The sequence below is a fragment of the Bombyx mori genome, chromosome 18 (assembly GCF_030269925.1).
Source record: "Bombyx mori chromosome 18, ASM3026992v2".
Lineage (NCBI taxonomy): Eukaryota > Metazoa > Arthropoda > Insecta > Lepidoptera > Bombycidae > Bombyx > Bombyx mori.
In genome coordinates, this window is record NC_085124.1 from 5,591,988 (window position 1) to 5,615,244 (window position 23,257).

The 23,257-nt window shown below is 37.4% G+C and overlaps 1 protein-coding gene across 2 annotated transcripts in view; it reads right to left on the reverse strand.

Moving 5' to 3' along the window:
- Nucleotides 1-599: 599 nt before the first annotated feature.
- Nucleotides 600-23,257, reverse strand: part of LOC101740787 (cilia- and flagella-associated protein 61) — a 34,177-nt gene continuing 11,519 nt past the window's right edge. For both annotated transcript variants that reach the window (XM_062673618.1, XM_021349423.3), the window contains exons 13-32: nucleotides 22,194-22,370; nucleotides 21,749-21,827; nucleotides 20,720-20,845; nucleotides 18,507-18,619; nucleotides 17,208-17,339; nucleotides 15,795-15,989; nucleotides 14,990-15,118; nucleotides 13,681-13,841; nucleotides 11,107-11,291; nucleotides 10,266-10,461; nucleotides 9,562-9,731; nucleotides 8,974-9,074; nucleotides 6,843-6,905; nucleotides 6,287-6,419; nucleotides 4,853-5,026; nucleotides 3,848-3,961; nucleotides 2,940-3,044; nucleotides 2,259-2,330; nucleotides 1,866-1,898; nucleotides 600-891 (exon numbers count right to left, since the gene is read on the reverse strand). In XM_062673618.1, coding sequence (XP_062529602.1) covers nucleotides 736-891; nucleotides 1,866-1,898; nucleotides 2,259-2,330; nucleotides 2,940-3,044; nucleotides 3,848-3,961; nucleotides 4,853-5,026; nucleotides 6,287-6,419; nucleotides 6,843-6,905; nucleotides 8,974-9,074; nucleotides 9,562-9,731; nucleotides 10,266-10,461; nucleotides 11,107-11,291; nucleotides 13,681-13,841; nucleotides 14,990-15,118; nucleotides 15,795-15,989; nucleotides 17,208-17,339; nucleotides 18,507-18,619; nucleotides 20,720-20,845; nucleotides 21,749-21,827; nucleotides 22,194-22,370 — 2,614 coding nt within the window. In that variant the 3' untranslated portion in view covers nucleotides 600-735. The remainder of the gene's footprint in view (nucleotides 892-1,865; nucleotides 1,899-2,258; nucleotides 2,331-2,939; nucleotides 3,045-3,847; nucleotides 3,962-4,852; nucleotides 5,027-6,286; nucleotides 6,420-6,842; nucleotides 6,906-8,973; nucleotides 9,075-9,561; nucleotides 9,732-10,265; nucleotides 10,462-11,106; nucleotides 11,292-13,680; nucleotides 13,842-14,989; nucleotides 15,119-15,794; nucleotides 15,990-17,207; nucleotides 17,340-18,506; nucleotides 18,620-20,719; nucleotides 20,846-21,748; nucleotides 21,828-22,193; nucleotides 22,371-23,257) is intronic.

Sequence of the window (23,257 nt, forward strand, 5' to 3'; positions counted from 1 at the left end):
AAATGCCACCACCTACCTTGAGACATAAGTTCTAAGTCCCAGTTTTAGCAATAGAACGGCTGCCCTACCGTTTAAACTAGAATGTAGAAATAGGCAGGGTGGGGGTACCTACACGTGCGGACTCAAAATGTCCTACCACTAGTACAGTACTTTAATCGTTTTTTACTACATCCTCGGAAAGAGATGGAGTTGTGCTATTTTAGGCTACCATACAGTAAACTAGACAAATATTTATTCATTTTTCAGAATCTAAAAGCTTTTAACAACTTTTCTTGTTCAACGTTGTTTTCTCTTGTGAGTTTGAGGACTCTGAAACTTAGTTTTATATCAGCCTTTACACGAACATTCGCCTGCAGTTGGAGCTTATTTGATCCAACGAATCGGGATTTCTTTTGGTCTTTTAACACTAATCTTGCCTGTTATCACCGTTGTCAATGTCAAAACTGTAAAATGAACCTTTACTATTCGCCATGATACTTCCCTCTTCATGTTTAGTTTAGTGAAATCCTGAGTAGGAAACAGCACAGTTGTGCTCTTTCACTGGTTGGAAAAAACTTGAATCATTACAATCATTTGAATCATTCAATAACAAAACACTATATTTTCCATCAATTTACTAGACACATTAATACATGAATACAAGAATCATATAAAATATTTTAAAGTCAGGTAAGTAATCAGATTTTTTTTTCTATTATCAAATTGTTTTTAATTTTGTCCTGGAATCATGTGTGATTAGATAAATTCATTTTTGGGTGTGGCATAATGAGGATTGGTCGAACTATGTTTGAGCAAATATTTCGCGATGTGAGAAATCACAATCCGATCGCCGCCAATACTCTTCCAGAAACCTATAGCTGGAGTCTTCAAAGCAGCACTCTGGCCACATTCCTACAACAATGCCTTAGTTAATGAAAATTCTTAAAGCACACCATCAAATTATGACCTTTTTATTCTTCTAGATAGACAGACGAGTTCATGGTCTTTCTGGTACTAAACGGCCCCCGCAGTCAAAAACAACGCATCGTGAAGACCGCCATCTTGCGAAATGTAGATCGATTCTCAATTGTATAACATAACGGCTCCATCACCTTATCCCGATCCATTAACGGTGCTTTTAGGTGCCTCAAGCCCCGGTCACCGTCCTCGCCGAACCCGTCGCTTGCGACGAAGGGCTCGGCGAGTAGATTAACCCATAGACACAGCCCACTGAGTTTCTCGCCGGATCTTCTCAGTGGGTCGCGTTTCCGATCTGGTGGTAGATTCCGCGAAACACTGCTCTTGCTAGGGCCGGTGTTAGCAACACCTCCGGTTTGAGCCCCGTGAGCTCACCTACACGCTAGGGCAACGCTGATACAGCTTAGGCAGCGGCTTTACGGTAGACAGCGGCTTGACTCCGCCCCTGGCATTGCTGAAGTCCATGGCGACGGTAACAACTCACCATCAGGTAGACCGTATGCTCCTCTGCCTACAAAGTACAGGGGCAATAAAAAAAAGCTTCTCAAGGCTATCAGCATAGGTAAGAAAACAATCACCTTAGTAAAATAGGCAGAATGTAGTTATGTACCCATAGAAACTCACAATACACCCTATCACTTATAAACTCTAAGGGATTGTTTTTAACGTATGATGAAGTTTCTTCAACATCTAATTCGTTCGTCTTCACACGTTATATCAGAACAAAACGGTACCCATTCATTGGTTACTTGTTATCAGTATAGTACGGGAAGTCTGGCCGATTAGACCACGGCCGTTTCACATTATATGACAATACTAGGAAACAATAATATAATAATTATAATCTATGTTTTCTTAAATGAACTACGACATAATAATTTATAAATCAAATATAATAAATACAGTACCCGTGGTTTGTTCGTACATTTCTTTGCAGCCGCCTAAAAATGACAATAGAATATTGTTAATAAGTTCTTCATATTTCATTATTTAATGATGGGTGAGAAATCGGTACCCAAAACCGTTCTACTTCGATTTTTTTTTATTGCTTGATAGGTGGATGTGCTCACAGCCCACCTGGTGTTAAGTGGTTACTGGAACCCATAGACATTACGCAAATGCGCCACCCATCTTGAGATATAAGTTCTAAGGTCTCAAGTATAGCTACAACGGCTGCCCCACCCTTCAAACCGAAACGCATTACTGCTTCACGGCAGAAATAGGCAGGGTGGTGGTACCTACCCGCGCGGTCTCACAAGAGGTCCTACCACCTGTATTAAAAGTACTAATTTTTCACGTACAATCATCTGGCTGCTAGTATTCGAAATAAACTTGTCAATAACAGACCGGAACGTGATATCACTTGGCGAATCCTGAAAAAAAAAAGCGTGTTTAAAAACATACGAGGGTAATCTTAAATTCTATCGAACTAACAAAATTATATCAGAAACATTAATTCGCTTGCTAAAATATTAATTATTTATTAGAATAAATGTTGTTTACATTATACCAGAGACATTCGAAAAGGAATTGAAAAAGGAATTGAATTTAATGGTGGACAGCGGCTTGGCATTGCTGACGTCCATGAGCGACGGTGACCACTTTCCATCAGGTGATCCGTATGCTCGTTTGCCTATAAAGGCAATAAAAAAAATTTAAATAAAAATTATATCATTCATTGAGGATCATTATTTGATCATAATATTTGTGCCACCTTATGAAACACAGAACAGAAAAACTGTTTTAAAATCGAAATAAACAAACTACATATTTTTAATTTTACATAACCAAATACCTTATGTACCTAAATGAATCAAAAAATAACACAGAAACCATCGTTAGTAATAGTAGGCAGTGGCTTGGCTCTGACCCTGGTATTGCTGACGTCCACGAGCGATACTGACCACTTACCACCAGGAGGGCCGTACGCTCGTCTGCCTACAACGGCAAAAAAAAAATTTAGTAAAGTCTTGGAGTCATACCGACTGACCAAATCCACAAGTCTTTGTTATCGAGCACGAAGATTCCACACGCGATTTCGAAATTTCTTCGGGCGATGCGTATTTCGGTCTTAATAAATTGTATACCTTCCGACAAAACAAAAAAAAAACAATTTGTAAATTGATTGAATTATGTGAAATCAAACGTAAAATTTGACGTACAGGTCTGTCGTGTTACAGATTATTGTTATACAAAGAAAAGAACTTGGCTTGAACTTGAAAATCTAGGGCGACGGTGGCTATTTGTTATTCCGTCGTCTAGAGCGGGTGTGTAATTTGAAGCAGACGATAAGAGGGTTATTGTTTCGTATTCTCGGAAAAGCGTTCTGACCTTGTCTTCAGATATTTACTTATTAGTTCTACTCAAAATCGTCGTAAAGACCTACATTCGGTGATGGATTTAGGCATATGTCCGTGAGGCCCGGGCAGAGTGAAGGTGGCATGGCTTGAGGGGCGGCAAAATTTTTGATATTCCAAAATTTCAGAGACGAAAAAAGTTACACAAATTAAAAAAGTTAAACATAACTAAAAAAGTTGCGCAACTACACCGGTAAGTGGCTGCCACAACCACGACCAGTCGATAAAGTGTTAAATACAACCATTGCGTATACCATTAATAAAACAAATTCCTGACAAATTGATAATCAGCATACATGTATCGTGCATTAATATTAACTAAGCGAAAAACTAGAAACTAACTTAGCATTAAGAGGTTTTTATGTTTGATCCATAGATGAGACACACAAAGCCTACGAATGGGTATTGCAAGTACCTATAAGTAGTGTTTTTATGAATTTACACCTACACAAACCACGGAAATTAAGCCAATAAAATGTTGACTGACAAAAAAAACAACAGGTTGATTAAAAAGATGATAAAACTTAACGTACCGTGCTTACACTTTGTGCGTTTATTGAGTGCAAAAGATCCGAAAATGAGTCTTCATACATAGCCGACATCCAGGGTCGAACGAAAAACTCGTACAAGTCATCTATATCTCCTCTCTGAAAACAGTTACGGTTTGTATGTAGAATAACTAAGCACGAACAGGATTGTCTATATCAAAACCAAAATTGATGAAAGCAAAGATTTTCTATACCAAAACAAAAAACAATTTAGTTCGATTTTCTACTGTGTCAACTGATGTTGTTTTTTTTTGTTTGTTTAGTTACTGGTCGTAGGGCGTTGGTGAGCCTGCAGGGGCTAGTACCACCACCCTACCCATTTCAGCCGTGAAGCAGTAATCAGTGACGGATTTAGGCTTGATGCCACCGTGCCGCCCTCTTAATGTTAGAATAAAGTTCATTAATTTTGATCCAATATTTTCATTTTAAATGTCAAATAACTTTATAAATTCTTTTATGAAGATTAATCTGAACTGATTTTCAAAGGTCTTTACTGTTTTTCATCTCTGAAATTGACATTTCAAAAATTTTGCCGCCCTACGCCGGACTCTTGAGGGGCCTAGCGTAAATCCATCACTGGTAATAATGTGCTTCGGTTTATAGTATGGGACAGACCTTGTACTGTACAAATGGAGACTTAGAACTTTTAAGGTGGGTGGCGGCATTTACGTTCTTGATGTCTATCATCTTCGGTGATCACTTAGCACCAGGTGAGCCGTGAGCTCGTCCACACACCTGAGCAATAAAAAAAATGAGAAGCACCATCACATCTAACAGTTTTTACGCTGAATATTGTCCAAAATAAAGTACGTGCATTTACCAGCATCGAAAAAAAATTATCTTACAAAATGATTGAAACTATTACTAATTTTTATCTTCTATTTCTGTGTTATCAAAAATCTTAAGTGAACTTGTCTTTGAAATAAAAGTTTAATGCAAAATCGATGCAATATTAATTTACAGGTTCAATTATAATGCTGCAAAATATACCTGAAATCTAAAGAGAAGTTTGTTGAAGAATGCTTCGTGTTTGCCGTACACTTGCGCTAAGGTATCGCTCGAAAACGGCTTAGTCGAGAGGCAACTCACAGCGTCAATGCAGTGCAAAGAATTCAAATGTAATCGGAAGTAATTACCGCGCTTGTCGGTTATTAGAGTATGACCCTGGGTACAAGAAACAGTTTGTCATAGATAACTATGTTAATCTAATATATATATACAAAGATAAAGCAGGTTGTACGTGGATTAAGTCGCATTAGCGCACGAAGACTATCTTGTAAGAGACTATCGTGTTAACAAAGCCTTAAAACAATTATAAATTTCCTATACTCGTTTATCAATCTATGCAATAAAAAAATGTGTATAATGTTTCAAATATGGCGCTAAGAGTGACAGATGTCAATTGGTTCAATCTATATGTGATTTATGTCAGACCCTACAAATATAAGGCTTCAATAGCAATCTTAATTAGTCATTGTCGTTAACCTTTAGTATGTAATCGGTAGCTGGTTTTTTTTGCCCTTGTAGACTTCAGCAATGCCAGGGGTAGATCCAAGCCGCTGCCTACTGCTGCCTACTGTACAATAATATAAATCTTTGCTAAGATATTTTGTAGGTTATTTTAACTCTATCTCTCTACCCAGAGAAGAGTAAGTTTATTGCTGATTTTTTACTTTTTGCCAAGTCGTATTTTTATAAAAATACATTATTTGGCATAATTATAAAATCGTAATTAAAGAAACCTATAACTGCAATATCACAGAAGTGACGCGTGTATACGCATTCGTATGCATAACACGTCACGAAATGAAAAACAAAATGGCTACGACAAATTACCTGGCATAGTGTTGCTTTGCTTTTTAGGAAATAAATAGAAAACTGATTAATATCTTCACTTGTGACTATACGCGATTTTAACCGATTATATAATTAAACATAATCACATCTAGTTAAAATCACCGTAGAAGCGGCGTAGCTACGTTGTCCCACAGTAAATTATCTGACATAAATAACTAACAAGACAGTTTTCTTCTCTGTTTGTGAAACGATTTTCTTGCTCATTTTTTTTATTTTGCTTCAGCCCTATCAATTAAACATTCGATACTGACTTTCTTTTTCAAAACCTCAATTTAAAAAGAAAAAATGCGATACATTCATCTTGAGATGTCAGAATAGATTTTCGAGCAATGGACTTTTCCAGGCTTCGAGAATTTAATTCCCCCGTGCCCTCGAGACCGTAAATCACGCGTGTCCGGTGACCTAATTGCGATACATTACGTGCAAAATTAATGGCCAGCACTTTAACCCTGTCATTGATTTGTCCGTTCCAATAGATACAGTTTGTACAAATATTAGTATCATTCGGGATAAGGGAAAGCGAAAAGAAAAGCTTATAAATTCTATTCGAAATTCGTTTCCACTTACTTGCTTCGGCAAACACATCTGCACCGCCATAGGTAGTTCTCTCCCTGGCTTCCTAACTTTCATGTAGTATAGTGGACCAGGCAACGTGGCTGTCTGTACTATTGGCGATTCGTATTTCGCTACCGGCTGCCATCTGATTAATTAACTTTATCAATTATTATAACTATTACATTAATTCAAAGACCTGATGCTATTTTTATTGTCTTTTATTGGCTGATGTATGGATGTATTGGCTGAGTGGTGTCAGCGTAAAATAACTTCACCACAGGTGTCGTGATGGCCTCAACAGAGATTGAGTAGCGAGCTCTGCCGCGAAGCTGTCTGTCATGCGTTCCGGCTTATAGGATGCAAGTGTTATTCTGTTTTATCTTAAGAGTACAGTTTAAGATTTCGTCAACGAATTTAAAGCATGTAATAATAACCTCTCATGATATATATTATTATATTGTAGCTTCTAATTTCCGATTACGAGGACTTTTGTAAGCTTATTTAAATTGATATTCTGTGTGTTTTTGAGACGCAATTTACAAACACTGCAATCAAGTTTTACACTTACTTTCTCCAAGTGCCTGTAGATGATTTACTCGTAATGCTGCCGTGAGAATCCTGAACCTTAAACCTACAGATATAGATTGGATTATTTCATAGCTCTTAATTAGTTACTCAATTAAAATGGATATCTATTTTGCATCTGCCTAACAGTTAATACTACTGTAAGTACCCAATCCCAAAGATTAACAGAAATGTTAACTAGTCAATGTCAACAACATATCTTATTGCGAACTGTCTAAGGCCCATAATGGTGTCCATAATAGAGTTCACGTAATACATGTGTGTGGCGGTAGCCATCACAGAGTACAAGATACTTGACATATGCCTGAATCTCCCTCATGACATTTTCCAAATAAGCTTGCATATTATATACAAGTTTCGAACAACATTCGGACCGTCGGTCTACCGAGCAATATCACCCGCTCGGTGAAAGATACCTTTGTCGTAATATCTTCCACATAGTATTTAGTTTAAAAACTTAAAACAAACACGCTTAAAGAGCAAACCTAACTAATAATAAATTTCATTTTTTTTACCCTGTTGATACTGATTAGAGTATTACAGAGAAGTTATAAAATTATTGTATGGTCATCGGACCTTGATGCGTGATCAAAGTTTCAAGTTAATCAGACGTAGAACTTGATCAAAATGACGTTCAAAGATTCCATTACATACAATCATATCAGTCCAATAAAAACGTGTTCCAATTATACTTGATTTAAATTTTAAACTATAGCATAGCTTTTATCGCGGGCTTTGAGCGCGGCGACCGAATCAAGAAATTCCGTAACGAGAATAAAACCTAACTGGTCTCCACTCTAGGATCTTTCTGCCCCATCGGCCGTTCGATCTTCGCGCTATGTGGCCAGCCCACTGCCACTTCAGCTTGCTAATCCTACGGGCTATGTCAGCAACTTTGGTTCTTCTACGGATCTCCTCATTTCTGATTCGATCTCGTAGAGAAATACCAAGCATAGCCCTCTCCATAGCTCGCTGCGCGACACTAAGCTTCCTGAAAAGATCCCTTGTGAAGCACCACGTCTCGGAACCGTAAGTCATCACTGGCAACACACATTGGTTGTACACCTTTGTCTTTAGGCACTGAGGGATTTTGGACGAGAACACATTTCTTAATTTACCGAACGCTGCCCAGCCGAGTTGGATCCGCCTACTGACCTCTCTCTCAAAGTTGGACTTACCTAATCGGACTACCTGTCCCAGGTATATATAGTCGTCTACAACTTCAAGAGTAGAGTTCCCAACGGTAACTGCGGTGGGCTTAATATGGACATTGAACATGATTTTCGTTTTATCCATATTCATTTTAAGGCCCACTCGTTGAGAAACTCTATTGAGGTCTCCGAGCATCTGTCCCAAATCTTCCAGCGACTCAGCCATGACTACTATATCGTCAGCAAATCGAAGGTGTGTGATGTATTCGCCGTTTATATTGATGCCAAATCCTTGCCATTCCAGAAGCTTGAAGGAATCTTCTAAGGCAGCGGTAAACAGTTTCGGGGATATGACATCTCCCTGTCTAACTCCTCTTTTAAGCGTGATTTCCTTCGTGCAATGCTCCTGTACTCGGACTGACATTGTGGCGTTATTATACAAGTACTTCAACACCTCGACATACCGATAGTCAATACGGCATCGCTGGAGAGATCTAAGGACCGCCCAAGTTTCGACAGAATCAAAGGCCTTTTCATAGTCCACAAACGCCAAGCATAGGGGCCGATTATACTCTTCGGTCTTTTGTATAATCTGCCGCAGCGTATGTATGTGGTCTATGGTGCTAAAGCCTTTTCGGAAACCGGCTTGTTCGATAGGCTGAAAGTCATCGAGCCTGCGTTCGAGACGGTTCGTGATGACTCTCGAGAACAGCAAATTATTATTGTCTAATTATAATTGCATAAGTTGATAAAAAATGCTATGCAATAGCTGTTTTTTTTAACTGAAGGTTTGACGTGTCTAAGCTTTGCTTGGTGAACAGTGAAACTCTATTATCATATATGTATTTTCAAAATCGAAATGTGCTAAAACGAAAATCATCTAGTAGGTAACGTGTATTGATTGAAAGGTAATCTAATCTGTGTTACAATAAATTATATTTAATATTACAAAAATAAATTTACGAAAATAAACTGGAGCCAAAATGTGTATTATCTCCACCGTCATTCCCTAAGTCTGTATTTGTTACAAAAGGATCCAGTTTTAATAGAAACATTTTCGCCAGCTGAAAGACAAATATAAAAATTATTATACACACTTAAATACTCACTAAAACACCAAATCTGGCTATTTCTGCCGTAAAGCAGTAATGCATTTCGGTTTGAAGGTTGGGGCAGCCGTTTTAATTATACTGAGACTTTACAGCTTATATCTCAAGGTGGGGGCGCATTTACGTTGTAGATGTATATGAGCTCCAGTAACCATTTAACACCAACTGTGAACTCGTCCACCCGTCCAATCAACAAAAAAAAACATGAACCTAAAAACTAAAAAATCATTAGATTTCCTCTTTTCTTTCAAATATTAATTTCAACGTCATTCTACAACGATGTCGATGTCGTCTGAAATAGTGAAAATAGAATAGAATAGAAATATGAAAATTTCTACGCTATTTGATCAAAACATTTATATATACGATATTTCTCTATTTACATAAGGTTAAAACTCTTTCTTCTTATAGTTAAGCCTATAACCGAACATAATGAGAATACCGCCTCTCCAACATCTTCGGAGCAATAATAACGATGCAGCCGTTCTGATGCGTACAGCCTTCGGGAATATCTCGTAAACGTGCCAGCTCCGTAAATCGCGGGATCGTTCGTCTCAAAGTTTTGCCCCACGACTAGACCGCCGTCATAAACCAATCCACACTCGTTAATCGCTACAACGAAAAATTCCTTATCACAGACAGACAAATCATAATATAACAAAAAAACTTCTCAATCGTTTTCTCTTCGCCGAGAATAATAAAGCCTTCGCTCATTTGAAACAGTTTTTTGACCTTGTCTCTATATCGATTTCTGTCACTGGAAAACTACACGACAAATTTTGTCTAGATGTCCGGTACCTAATCCGCCATGAGCATTTATCCTCTTTTCTCTTACTGGTGGTAGGACCTTTTGTGAGTCCGCACGGGTAGGTACCACCACCCCGCCTATTTCTGCCGTGAAGCAGTAATGCGTTTCGGTTTGAAGGGTGGGGCAGCCGTTGTAACTATACTGAGACCTTAGAACTTATATCTCAAGGTGGGTGGCGCATTTACGTTGTAGATGTCTATGGGCTCCTGTAACCACTTAACACCAGGTGGGCTGTGAGCTCGTCCACCCACCAAAGCAATATAAAAAATAAACTCTCAATGATTCCACACCACACTATTAATACAAGGAATAGTGAGGAGTTTTAAAAAAACACTAACCCTTAAAAGCATTGACATCAATAGCTTTAAGACCGTAATAGAACAATGCGAAGCACGGCAAACGTATTGCGTACACCGACGACATGAAATGCAAGGCCTCGACTCTGTTGTCCACCTGCCTCCAACTCGCTAGATAGCAACGCCGATAAATCCGAATACCCAAACTCTCTAGGTTAGCCTGAACGCGTTCGTCAACCTAGAAATACACAGAATCGATTATACAGAATCGATTATAATTGTTTCTTGAACCCACCACACACACAACACTAGTATTCAATTGTAAAAACAATTGAGATATATTAATTACATAGCAAGAAATGTTGAAAAAGTGTACATAACAAATTAAATAGGTGTTAATTTAATATCATAAAAATATTATATCGTGTTTATTGTTAGTATTGCTTAGGTTAACGCCCTGGTCATTCTGTGACGTTTGACGTTTGACGGCACACATAGAGCCCATTTATTTATGACTACTGCATTTTATGAAACCTAAACAATATAGGGATGTTTATTTTAAGCGCAAACAAAAAATGATAGCATGGTAAAACTTTTAGTAGAAGATACAATAAAGGAACCTGCTAAACAGTGGATATTTAAAAAGACGAGATATACAAATAGATGCGACTCTTTCTAATAAAAGATTAAATTATTATTAATTAATAAAACTCTATCAATAAAAGACTATATTATTTAAATAATGAATTTACAAACCTATTTTGAAATCAATGGGCCTTTTTTCTAAAACACCAAAAAAAATTTTAGGCATTAAAGTATTTTTTTGCTAATCGTGGTTCGGACTCTACTTTTCAATGTTCAATAAATAGATATATATACATACAGTTTCGTTGTTGAAGCAGTTGACCCTAAGAGCATTGGAGTCCTCTGGAGGGAATGGCTCTACGAAGACGATCATGTTAGGTGAGATGCCCAGCTCTAATAAAGCCGCTACACAACTATACGCCTCAATACAATCCCCGTAGACTATCACTTGATTGTCTTCGCTCAGACAGAACGGTTTTTCTTCTGTTTTTTAAAAACAAAATAGTAGTGAATTTTTCACTAGAATTTCATTAGTTGTAGGTGTTTTTCCAATGAACATTTTCTTATTTTTTTAAAGATCTAATTATTATCATATTTTTGAGGAAAGCAGCGACTCAATTATGTATCTGGTAATGCGCATGTCTATGAGAATTGGTAGGTACCAACGTAAATATAATCGGTACGTTCACCTGAGTTCCACTTCATTTAAAAAAAACGAATACAAAACAATGATTAAATTCATCGCCAAAATTGTTAAAATCCTATGAAATAAGCAGCAATGTAAATAAAAGATTTAAAAGGTTTAAGGTTTAATTTCGCGTTTTTTTATTATTCTTCTTTTTTCGTAATCACAAAAACTGTAAGATATTCGAAACTACGAAAATTATCATTTCAAACGCTTTATAATTTTATTTTATTATATTTAATAAAATTTAATACGTCGACGACAATATAGTCGTATTATATTTAATGAGAATAAAAACACGAGATTAAACGATAAAAGTAGTTTTAATTATATCTGCGACTCGCGAAAACCGAAAAAAAAATTACTAAAAGCTACAATGTAATTTGAAATGCATCAAACGCTACGTAATAACACGCCTTTAAAAAAGGAAATCGAATCACTAAGCGAAGCGCGTCTATGAGTGTTGATACTTGCGCTTGTTACTATTTTGATACGAAAAATATAATCTCACTTACTTTGCAAAAAAAAAACATTAAAAATATTACCCTACCTTATTTAATGGCTTAGACAAGTAGCAGTTACCGTGATCTAAAGGATAAATCGCTATACTTGTACCGAGTGATGTAATAATGCTAGTATTACATTTGAAGTCGTCGTGGCCTAAAGGATAAGACATCCGGTGCATTCGTATGAAGCGAAGCACCGGTGTTCGAATCCCGCAGGCGGGTACCAATTTTTCTAATGAAATACGTACTCAACAAATGTTAACGATTGACCTCCACGGTGAAGGAATAACATCGTGTAATAAAAATCAAACCCGCAAAATTATAATTTGCGTAATCACTGGTGGTAGGACCTCTTGGGAGTCCGCACGGGTAGGTGCCACCACCCCGCCTATTTCCACCGTGAAGCAGTAATGCGTTTCGGTTCGAAGGGTGGGGTAGCCGTTGTAACTATACTGAGACCTTAGAACCCTTATCTCGAGGTGGGTGGCGCATTTACGTTATAGATGTCTATGGGCTCCAGTAACCACTTAACATCAGGTGGGCTGTGAGCTCGTCCATCCATCTAAGCAATAAAAAAAAATTCATTTATCGCAGGTAGGTTTCAATAGTTCTAGGGAAATCGTGTTTATCACGAACCAATTCCACGATGAAGGTATATTGTCGTGTAATAAAACGGGGTCAGAAATATTTATATATTAGCGTAATTACTGGTATTGTACTGCGCTCCAGCTTAAAACTTTGGACTGTCGTTATACAATACAATAAAATGGAGACTTCGACCTCATGTCTCAACAGGAGCAGAGGCATTCACGTCGTGATGTCTATGGGCTTCGGTATTTACGAAACGGTTAACGAAGTCCATAAACAATATCGCACCTTTAGAATTAAAATAGTTTAATCCAAAATTCTTGTTTTTTGGTAAACGTCAAAAATGTAATTGAAGAATTTCATTTTTGATTTTAACACTTTAGGCTTTAAAGCGCACAACTTAAAGTTTACAGTATGCGCTCGATTTAAAAGAGACGGAAAGTGCACTTTGTCCTTTTCTAATTAAAGTTTAAATTTAATTTAATAAAAATTAAATTATATGTTTAATTTTTTAAATTTATTTTTAAAAGCTGATAGAATACTTGTTTATAAGTCGTTCAAAGCTTAAAACTCATTTTCATAATGTTTTTGGTTAAGTCACTTCAATACTAAAGGTACGAAATCATAAATGCGAATACACCACCCTCAGACATGAAATCTCAATTGCATCTGCCTTTTTACTTCTCGCACAACCATGAACGCGCTCACAGAATTCAAATTCAAATTCAAAATCATTTATTTCAACTTAGATGTTGTGCTGTAACACACTTGTTGAATGTCAAAATATAAATTAAAATGTTAACTCTACCAGAAATAGAAGTTTTTTTATTTATTTATTGCATATGTGGGTAGTCGAGCTCACAACCCACCTGGTGTTAAGTAGTCAGCGGAGCCCATAGACATCTACAACGTAAATGCCGCCACCCACCTTGAGACATGAGTTCTAAGGTCTCGGTACAGTTACAACGGCTGCCCCACCCTTCAAACCGAAACGCATTACTGCTTCACGGCAGAAATACGCAGGGCGGTGGTACCAACCTGTGCGGACTCACATATTCTACTAACTGACGTCTATACTGACGAATATACTAACTGAAATCAGTAATGGTACGCATCAGTATCCTCAAACGCATATTAGCTTCAAAGAGGGAGTTGACCAGCATGACGTTATCCGGCAGATCTCTGGGTGCGGCGACCCGATCTGGTTTGTATTGTATATTGTCCATTAGTATTCTATGGCATGGCTCGCCTTTCCTAATGGACAAAATATAAATTCAAGCTAAGCATTATGAACACCAAACATACATACATATATACAACAAGCCGTACTTCGCTGCGCATTTAAAATTAACACTATTACTTCTTGTCATTATTATTAGGAAGTCCAACACTCATATAAATATTAGCCTATCCATTAAGTACATGTATTTTCTACATGGATACCAAGTTTCAAGTAAATCGGATGCACGGTTCAGTAGTTATAACGGAACATCCGTAAACGGTAGGCAGCGGCTTGGCTCTACCCCTGGCATTGCTGACGCCCATGAGCGACGACGACCACTTACCATCAGGTGGGCCGCATGCTCGTCTGCCTACAAAGGCAATAAAAAAAACTGCTGTAGATTTTTATATTAGTATAGATACATATACACTGTATATATACTATATTAAGACCATGCAGGTACAATAGTATCACATTATCTTACAGTGAACGCCTTTTTTTTTTACGGGTCATATAGAAATCCTATCTATCACGTTACATGACAATTTTTATACTATCGTGATCCTAGACAATTAAGATGTTACAAAAATAAAATACAGTGTAACCATTTGTTATGTTTAGTAGTAATAATTGACAAATTAATCCACTACTAATCGAAATTTTCATTGAAAGTAATAAAGCTTATTGTAAAGTATTACGGACAAACTATGGAGCCTACACTATTTAGGGCTATATTAACCACATTTATCTATTACCTACGATAGCGAGGAAGAAGGCTGACAATCTCGAAAAACTACTCATCACCGACAAAGTGAAAGGAAGGAAAGAGGCCAAGGAGGCGTAGACCACTGCGCTGCTACGATCAAATTAAGATGACATTGGACTCCAGCTTAAATGTCACCATCCACTGCGTCGAGGACCGGAAATAATGCATCCTGCATAGTCCAAACAAAAATGCTACGTAAAGATCACGACCCTCAGCATTCAGCAACACGATGCAAGGTTAGGCTTCCAATATATATATTTTTTCGGGCTTTTGCTTAACCTCCTTCGAGATCCCCGCGCTAGCAGACGTGCGGGGCATTTGGGATTAGTGTCCAATACGCCCTAACAACAATAAAAAATTGCTCAAATGCTCCAATCGAACTCAAATTTACATGGTCCACTGCTGCGTACTTACTGAATTTTTTTAGCTAAATACAGGGACTCCGTCAAATAATCTGGATGTTGGAATTGGTGGCCACATGTCAGTACAAGTTCGTCGTAATATTTTACGCCGCCACCTTTCAAATGAATGCATTTATTTTTCCTGAAATACAAATTCGGTTTTATGACACATACGGTTACAACAAACATGAACGTAGCGACATCTACACGCCACTGCCATATTGCTTTTATTGCTCTGCATCTTAAGTTTATTTCGGGTGCAGATATTTATAAAAAAATTATTTGGGGTCTGTTTGTTCGGACGTGGTATATCCGATTAACCGCAAATAGTTGGCAATTAAGCTTCGGTAACAGCACCGGCACGTGCTATAGGCAAAGCGCAAGTCAATAAACCGGCGCAAGCCCTACATTTCGAGGTAGGCATTTTTTTCCCCTATCTATGCTGATAGCCTTGAGAGGCTATATCAACTTCGCCCTAACGTGTAGATGAGCTCACGGGGCTTAAACCGGAGTGTTGCTAACACTGGCCCTAGCAAGAGCACTGCTTCGCAGAATCTACCACCGGATCGGAAACGCGACCCACTGAGAAGATCCGGCGAGAAACTCAGTGGGCTGTGTCTGTGGATTAATTCGCTCGTCGAGCCCTTCGTTGCAAGCGACGGGTTCGATGAGGACGGTAACCGGTGCTTGTGGTACCTAAAAGCACCGATAATGGATCAGGAGGATCCGTAATGACGTGAGGTAGGCATTGCCAAGCATAGCAAGCGCTAGTTACAAATATATAAGTTCATAAATTTCAAAATTATTTTGCAGTTCACCTGTCAATTCCAACCATAATCGCCGAAATAACGTCTACGTAGAAGTAAAACGGTACGCTTTTGAGATATCTATCGTTGTAACGTCCTTCTCTAGGGACGCATGTGTCGGCGGCTTTCAGACATTCGGTAATCGTGGGCAGACCATGCTCCGACACTAAAGTGACGTTACTGAATGTCAAGTATTTGGCTGTTGGGCTGTAACATATTAAACACTTATAACGAAATAGACAGTTGAGTTTTATTTTTTATTAGCTGACCCGGCAGACTTCGTAGTGCCTCAATCCATATAAATAAAAGACCTAAACTTTTGTACAAAATAAACTTAAAACAAACAAAAGGAATCCGTCCGACGGGGGACACCTCAAAGGGAAAACAACATTTGTTATTTTTATTTAATTGCAAGCATTTTCATATTTATCTACCTTTTCAACCTTCTCTGGACTTCCACAAATAATTCAAGGCCAAAATTAGCTAAATCGGTCCAACCAATTCATTTAGATGGTAGGACGAGCTCACGTCCCACAAAACGGGTTAACGTTGGGTTAACGTGGCCCATAGACATCTACAACGTAAATGCCGCCACCCATCTTGAGACATAGGTCCGAGGTCTCAGTTTTTACTGTACAACGGCTGCCTCAGTCTACAAACCAAAACGCATTACGGCTTGATGGCAGAAATAGGCGGGTATTTACGACCACTATTTTTTTTAATGTGTGTTACCTCAAAACCTGTTGATATCTTTTGATACTTGATACCTGATACTTCTTATGTGCTCCCATTTAAATTTTATCAAGATCTGACCAATAGTATTTAAAAATTCATAAATAATTCTAAAATTTCATGATATATTATAATAAATAATTCTATTTTAAAAATGTTAACCCTTATAAAAATATATCAAGTTCAATTGATCTTTAGTTTTTCTAGCTAATGTCCACAATAACGAGCTATTCTCGTGAAGACAGTCAAGATTAGAGATTTTATAAAAAATGGTTCGAAATTTCATCGATCAGTATAATTATAATTTTATACGTGGTTAGGTCACATGGGAAGTACCTAAATAAGAATTTACGTAAAGGCTGATTGTTGGTACTTCCAGATTAATACATCTATACTAATATTATAAGAGGAAAGATTTCTTTGTTTGTTTGTATTGAATAGGCTCCGAAACTACTGAACCGATTTGAAAAATTCTTTCACTGTTTGGAAGCTACACTATTCCCGAGTGACTTAAGCTATAATATTTTTTGAAAAAAATTAGGGATCCTTACTAAAATTCCAATAATGTAACCCAAGGTGTAAAAAATTACCTAAAATATTCTTGAAATTTTTGTTAAAGACCTGAGCGGAGCCGGAGCGGGGCGCTAGTAATTAAATATAAAACATAGCTTAAAACACCCGTTTTGTACTCACCCCATAAATAAGCTTTCCAGGAATGCCAGTCCGGTACGACTGGCTCCGACCACAATGATACTGTTATTGACGTATACTTTTGGCATACTGCATAAGGGACGCTCTATGATCCAAAGGGCAAACGGTGTTGCACTAATAAAAGAATAATCATAATAGATGGTGGTAGGACCTCTTGTGAGTCCGCGAGGGTAGGTACCACCACCCTGCCTATTTCTGCCGTGAAGCAGTAATGCGTTTCGGTTTGAAGGGTGGGGCAGCCGTTGTAACTATACTTGAAACCTTAGAACTTATGTCTCAAGGTGGGTGGCGCATTTGCGTCGTAGATGTTTATGGGCTCCAGTAACCACTTAACAGCAGGTGGGCTGTGAACTCGTCCACCCATCTAAGCAATAAAAAATAAATAAATAAAAACGAGCTTACAGCCCATCTGATGTTAAGTGGTTACTGGAGCCCATAGACATCTACAACGTAGACGCGCCACACACCTTGAGATACAAGTTTTAAAGTCCTACCACCAGTAATTACGCAAATTATAATTTTGCGGGTTTGATTTTTATTACACGATGTTATTCCTTCACCGTGGAAGTCAATTTGAACATTTGTCGAGTACGTATTTCATTAGAAAAATTGGTACCCGCCTGCGGGATTCGAACACCGGTGCATCGCTCAACACAAATGCACTGGACGTCTTATCCTTTAGGTCACGACGACTTTCGTCCACCCATTTAATCAATAAAAATAAAAACGATCATTTGTAGAGAACACTTATACTTTCATAGAATTCTGACTGTGCCCCTGGCAATGCTGACGCGTCCATGACCAATTTTGAGCCCTCTCATGATCACATGAGACGCTTGCTTGCCTGCCTTCGAAGGCAAAACCACATGTCGAAACCATAATTGATTTTTAAAATAGTTTTTCCGCCCATCAAACGTGAATAGAAGGCTGCGTCACGGCAGGAATAACCAAGATAATGGTAGATATCTATGCGTACTTACTTACAAACTAAGCCCACAAAAGTCTTGTGGAAATTGACCTTTAATACAATTTGAACAGCAAAAATCATGAATATTATCAATTTAAGAATTTATCGTTTCATTTTTATACGATTTCTTTATAAATAGTTCGTAAACACGCGCAATTATTGCAGAAGGCAATTAAAGAACTTAAAATATTTTCAGATAATAGTAATATGCCTTCATTAGTTCAGTAGCAATAAATCTTGACAATTGACACATTATTTAAATTGTGATAGGTATGTATTATGTGAACAATAGTACTCTAAAGCATGATACTAACACATCTTTCAAAATTTTATCCAATATCTTGTTTTTAAATATATTTGGTACTGATATACGTGGATGAACGGGTACCATACAATCAGCCAGAGACATCAAATTGCGCCCGGGATTCTAAAATTCAAATAAATTGTTTTCATCTTATTTTATCAACGTTTGTCTTTATAGTATAATATTATTGTGGCATATTTAAAAAGAATACCCTAGTAAATTCTGGGGAAAGGTGAACTAAAGGTAAGTTCGGCAATCCTGATATACTAGGTTGAAAAAGGATTCTGTGAAAATTTGTTTTCTTATTTAAGCATGACGAAGACATATTCTTGCCTCAAAGGTCACAAGATACTGTTCTAAAGACAAAATAGTAGGGACTATTCCAGCTACGCTCTGGTTGGTAAATGAACTCACTCCCAACCTGAGAGAGTTTACCAACCCTGGCCCTAGCAAGAGCAAGGTTACGCAAAATCAACCACCAGGTCGGGATCGCGACCAGCTGGTAAGATCCGGCAAGAAACTCAGTGAGTTCTGTCTATGATAACTGACTCAGAAACTCAGTGGTAACTGATAGCAGGCGAAATTAGACTTGATTTAAGCAAGCTATCAATTATTTTTAATGTATTATTTATAAATTCAGAGTGCGAACACTTTCGCCAAAGCGTCTGTGACCTTTGGTAGCTGCTTTAGATTTGGGGCCTCTGCATGTCTGCCCATCTTCGCAAATAATATTATTATGTATATACATACAACTATAAGTTACAACAAATGATCAGAATGAGATCCAAATTGCGTTCAAAGATAAAATATTATCAAATTATGAATTTGTAAACTTACTCTACGATAGCTAGTCTAAAAGAACATCACATTGTTTTCATCGTAATATTCAGTAAAATTGTTGATTGCTATTAAAATTATTATTAAAAAGTAGATCACGGACCAAAACATTTTACCGGCGATGTTATACGAGTTCAATTCGGTTTATTAAAACAGTTCATGACCAACATGATTATCTACCTCCTCCAAAAAAGTATATTTGTATGTATAGATTAGTAAAAGAGAGGTCAAAAAGTATGAAGTCGAATTTTACATTTGTTGGTTAAAAAAATTACATTGATTCTTTTGTTAAACTATAAAATACTGAATCCTCTCTCTAAATTGACTTATTTTAAATTCAGCATAAATAAATCAGCAAAAAAACAAGGGTTTTTTTTTTAAATACATAGGTTGCAGCACAAATGTTTAGAAGTATGAAAGTTGTATTTGGAGAAAGCTGGCCTTTTTTTTATTTTTATTTTTTTGTGTCAGTAGGAAATCGCCGGGATTCCGGGGCATGTAGGAGTCGAACTGATTAAAACCTCCTGTCGCTCAACAACCCACGTCCGAACCTCGCATGACACCGAAGTCATGAAAAGGCAAAGGGGGGAAAGTGAAGCGTTTAGTGCGGAGCACATCTGGAGTGATGGCACTTTTTAGGCAGCGGCTTGGCTCTGCCCCTGGCATTGCTGAAGTCCATGGGCGACGTTAACCACTCACCATCAGGTGGGCCGTATGCTCGTCTGCCTACAAGGGCAATAAAAAAATAAAAAAGAGAGCTGGGCTAACATTATAATTACATCGTTTTATTGTTTAATGGCAACTATACTAGACTTTAGCCACGACGACTTCGAGTAAGAGATCTAGAAAAAATCAATTGTATTGATTACACGTTCAAAAACTGCAGCGTCAGAATATGTCCTTTTTATCCAAAGCAGCATTTTTAACAGGTAAAAACACAGACATTAAATTTAAAAAAAAAATGTACTGGGTATCATTAACAGTTGCATTGAATTTAATTAAGTCATTAGTTCACCACCACAGCGCACCATAAAATCGTGATTTTTTATTTAAGCTTAATACCAATTAGTATTTATTTATCAGTTGTGTTTTGACTGCGGCCTTAACGCGCTCTTGAGTGCTCACGTTATGAGTGTAATAACAATAGGATATTCAAGAAAAGTAAACTGGTGGACCTCTTGTGAGTCTGCATGGGTAAATACTACGACCCCGCCTATTTCTGCCGTGAAGCAGTAATGCGGTTCGGTTTGAAGGGTGGGGTATCCGTTTTAACCATGCTGGCGCATTTTACGTTGTAGATGTCTATGGGCTCCAGTAACCACTTAATACTAAGTGGGCTGTGAGCTAGTCCACCCATCTAAGCAATAATAAAAAAAAACAAAGTACCGCCTCTCCCTTAGCGAACAGCCTGCAGATCCAAAACAACGTTGAGTACTGCGAACGTCTCAGCAACTCACGCATGAACCATCGACGGTGCGGCTCTAAAACTGGCGATATCACGCTCGCCAATACCTAAATAAATATACAAATAGCTTTAAACCAATGATTACGAAAAAAAAAATATGTTCAAATTATTTGAAAAGTTTAAGATGAAGGAAAGATTTTATTAAAGAAAAAAAGCAAGCTTCGCCTTAATTGCGGCACTTTTGAAGTAATTTATAAGACAAATTTCAATGTGATGTTTTTATTTTATTATTATTAGGTTCACACAACTGGATGTGGTGTGAACACATCTTGCTTAAGAGCGGTTGTGCTTAAGATAAAAATATCGTTAACTAATATTAAAACAAAGACAAAGAAAACAAAAAAAAATACATAAAACTATATATAAAAACTTACAAAAAAACAATAAACAATAAAAATATTAAAAAAATTAGGGAAATTAATGTTCAATAAAAATCAAATGTGGTTGGTCTACAGCTCAGTGTGGATCACGGATTTTAAATTTATTTTAAATAAGGCTAGAGAAGCGTGGCAAACAAATATGTCGATTTCATCCATAGACCTTTTTTCATCATGTATACTATTTGTCAGGGAAGTCATACGATAGACAGGAGAGTGCTGGCCAAGATTACTTTTAATTTTTGGTAGGTTGAAAATTTTCCGATTATATAAACGGCTGCCGAAGCGCGGTACACTTAAGTGAAAGCGCGGTGCACTTCACTACATAGTACAAAACAAAGTCGCTTTCTCTGTCCCTATATCCCTATGTATGCTTAAATCTTTAAAACTACGCAACGGATTTTGATGCGGTTTTTAATAGATAGAGTGATTGAAGAGGAAGGTTTATATGTATAATAACATCCATTAAATAGTGGAGAAATCAATAATAAATTACAATTTCCGAAGCGAAACGAGGGCGGGTAGCTAATAAATGAATACTTATAATTTACAATGATTTTTAACGTGACATACACTCCCATCCGTTCCAGGGCGAACAGGCTCCGGTTCCAAATCGTACTGCACCCGAATCGTTGTACCGTCTTCTAATGGTCTGAAGTATTGAAAATTAATATCTGTCACAGAAATACGCACTCCGACCGGGAATAGAATTCGGACCCATGGTATCATTGTAAGATCACTAACTTCTGTATAACGATAGGAAACAGAATAGAATAAATAACAGTTTAAAAAAACAAAAAAAATACACTTTTATAGAAAATCCAACTAAAAAATAGAAAATCATTTTTAATACATTATCTAAGTTACTATTGTTGATCGAAGGTCCTTACTATTTCTTGGTCTAAAGAATAGTATATTCTTCGATTTGTCTACGTTTAACGTTTACATCACACAACTTCAATAGCACGCTTCGATTGCTTTAAATTTCCCCTTTATTCAATTCGATCGAGTGTCTTACCCGAGCACAACCATGCCAATTGGTTGATTCTCGCTTAGCATTATATAGCTCTGCAATGTGCGCGAAGTGAGGGTAGAATCAAAAAGGTCTAGAAGAGCTTGAGCGCGGGGCGCGTGATCTAATAAGTTGTGAAGAGCAGGAACATCGAATGCCTCGCCTGGACGTATACTCATATTTCTAAAGCAAACAAAAAAACAGCATTTTAATATCTTTTAACTTTAAACGAGCAAATCTGAATCTCGGAAACGGTTCCAACGATTTTCATAAAATTTAGTATATTTCGGTGATTTCGGGGGCGATAAATCGATTTAGCTACGATTTATTTTCAGAAAATGTTGTTTTATTCGTGTTTTCAATAATCAACTTTATCGATTATAATTAAACTTAAATATGACTCTTCCCGACATCTATTGGCGAATATTAATACTATTTTTCTTAATTGAGAGCAACTAACTGCTTTAAAGACACAACACTAAAGCTACCTCAGCAGATGGTGTTGTTAAGCAACCCGAAGCCAATGAGTGTTTGATTTAAGTTTAGACTGAGACAATGAATTGTTTATTTATATTATTTGTGTCTTTTTAACACACGTGTTCACTTAAAAATGCCTAAACGATCTTGTAAAAAAACGCTTATAAACAATTTAATTTCACGAAGTCGCAACTCGTCTCAAGAAAACCTTGAATAACATCCTCATCAAGTAGTTCATATTTAAATATAATTTCTAAAAAACCACCATTTATGAAGAAAAAAAAAACGTTCATCTTCTAGTGACATTAATACCGCCAATTTCACGCTATGGACATGTTTTTTTATTGCCTTTGCAGGCAGACGAGCATACGGCCCACCTCATGGTAAGCGGTTACCGTCGCTCATGGACGTCAGCAATGCCAGGGGTAGAACCAAGCCTCTGCCTACCATTGAGTACTCTCCGCAAGCCTCGTTTGAAGAAGGACATGTCATAGCACTCGGGAAATACCGTAGAGGGGACTTCATTCCAAAGCCGGATGGTACGTGGCAGAAAAGATCTTTGGAAACGCATTATCGATAAACGCAGCGGTTCC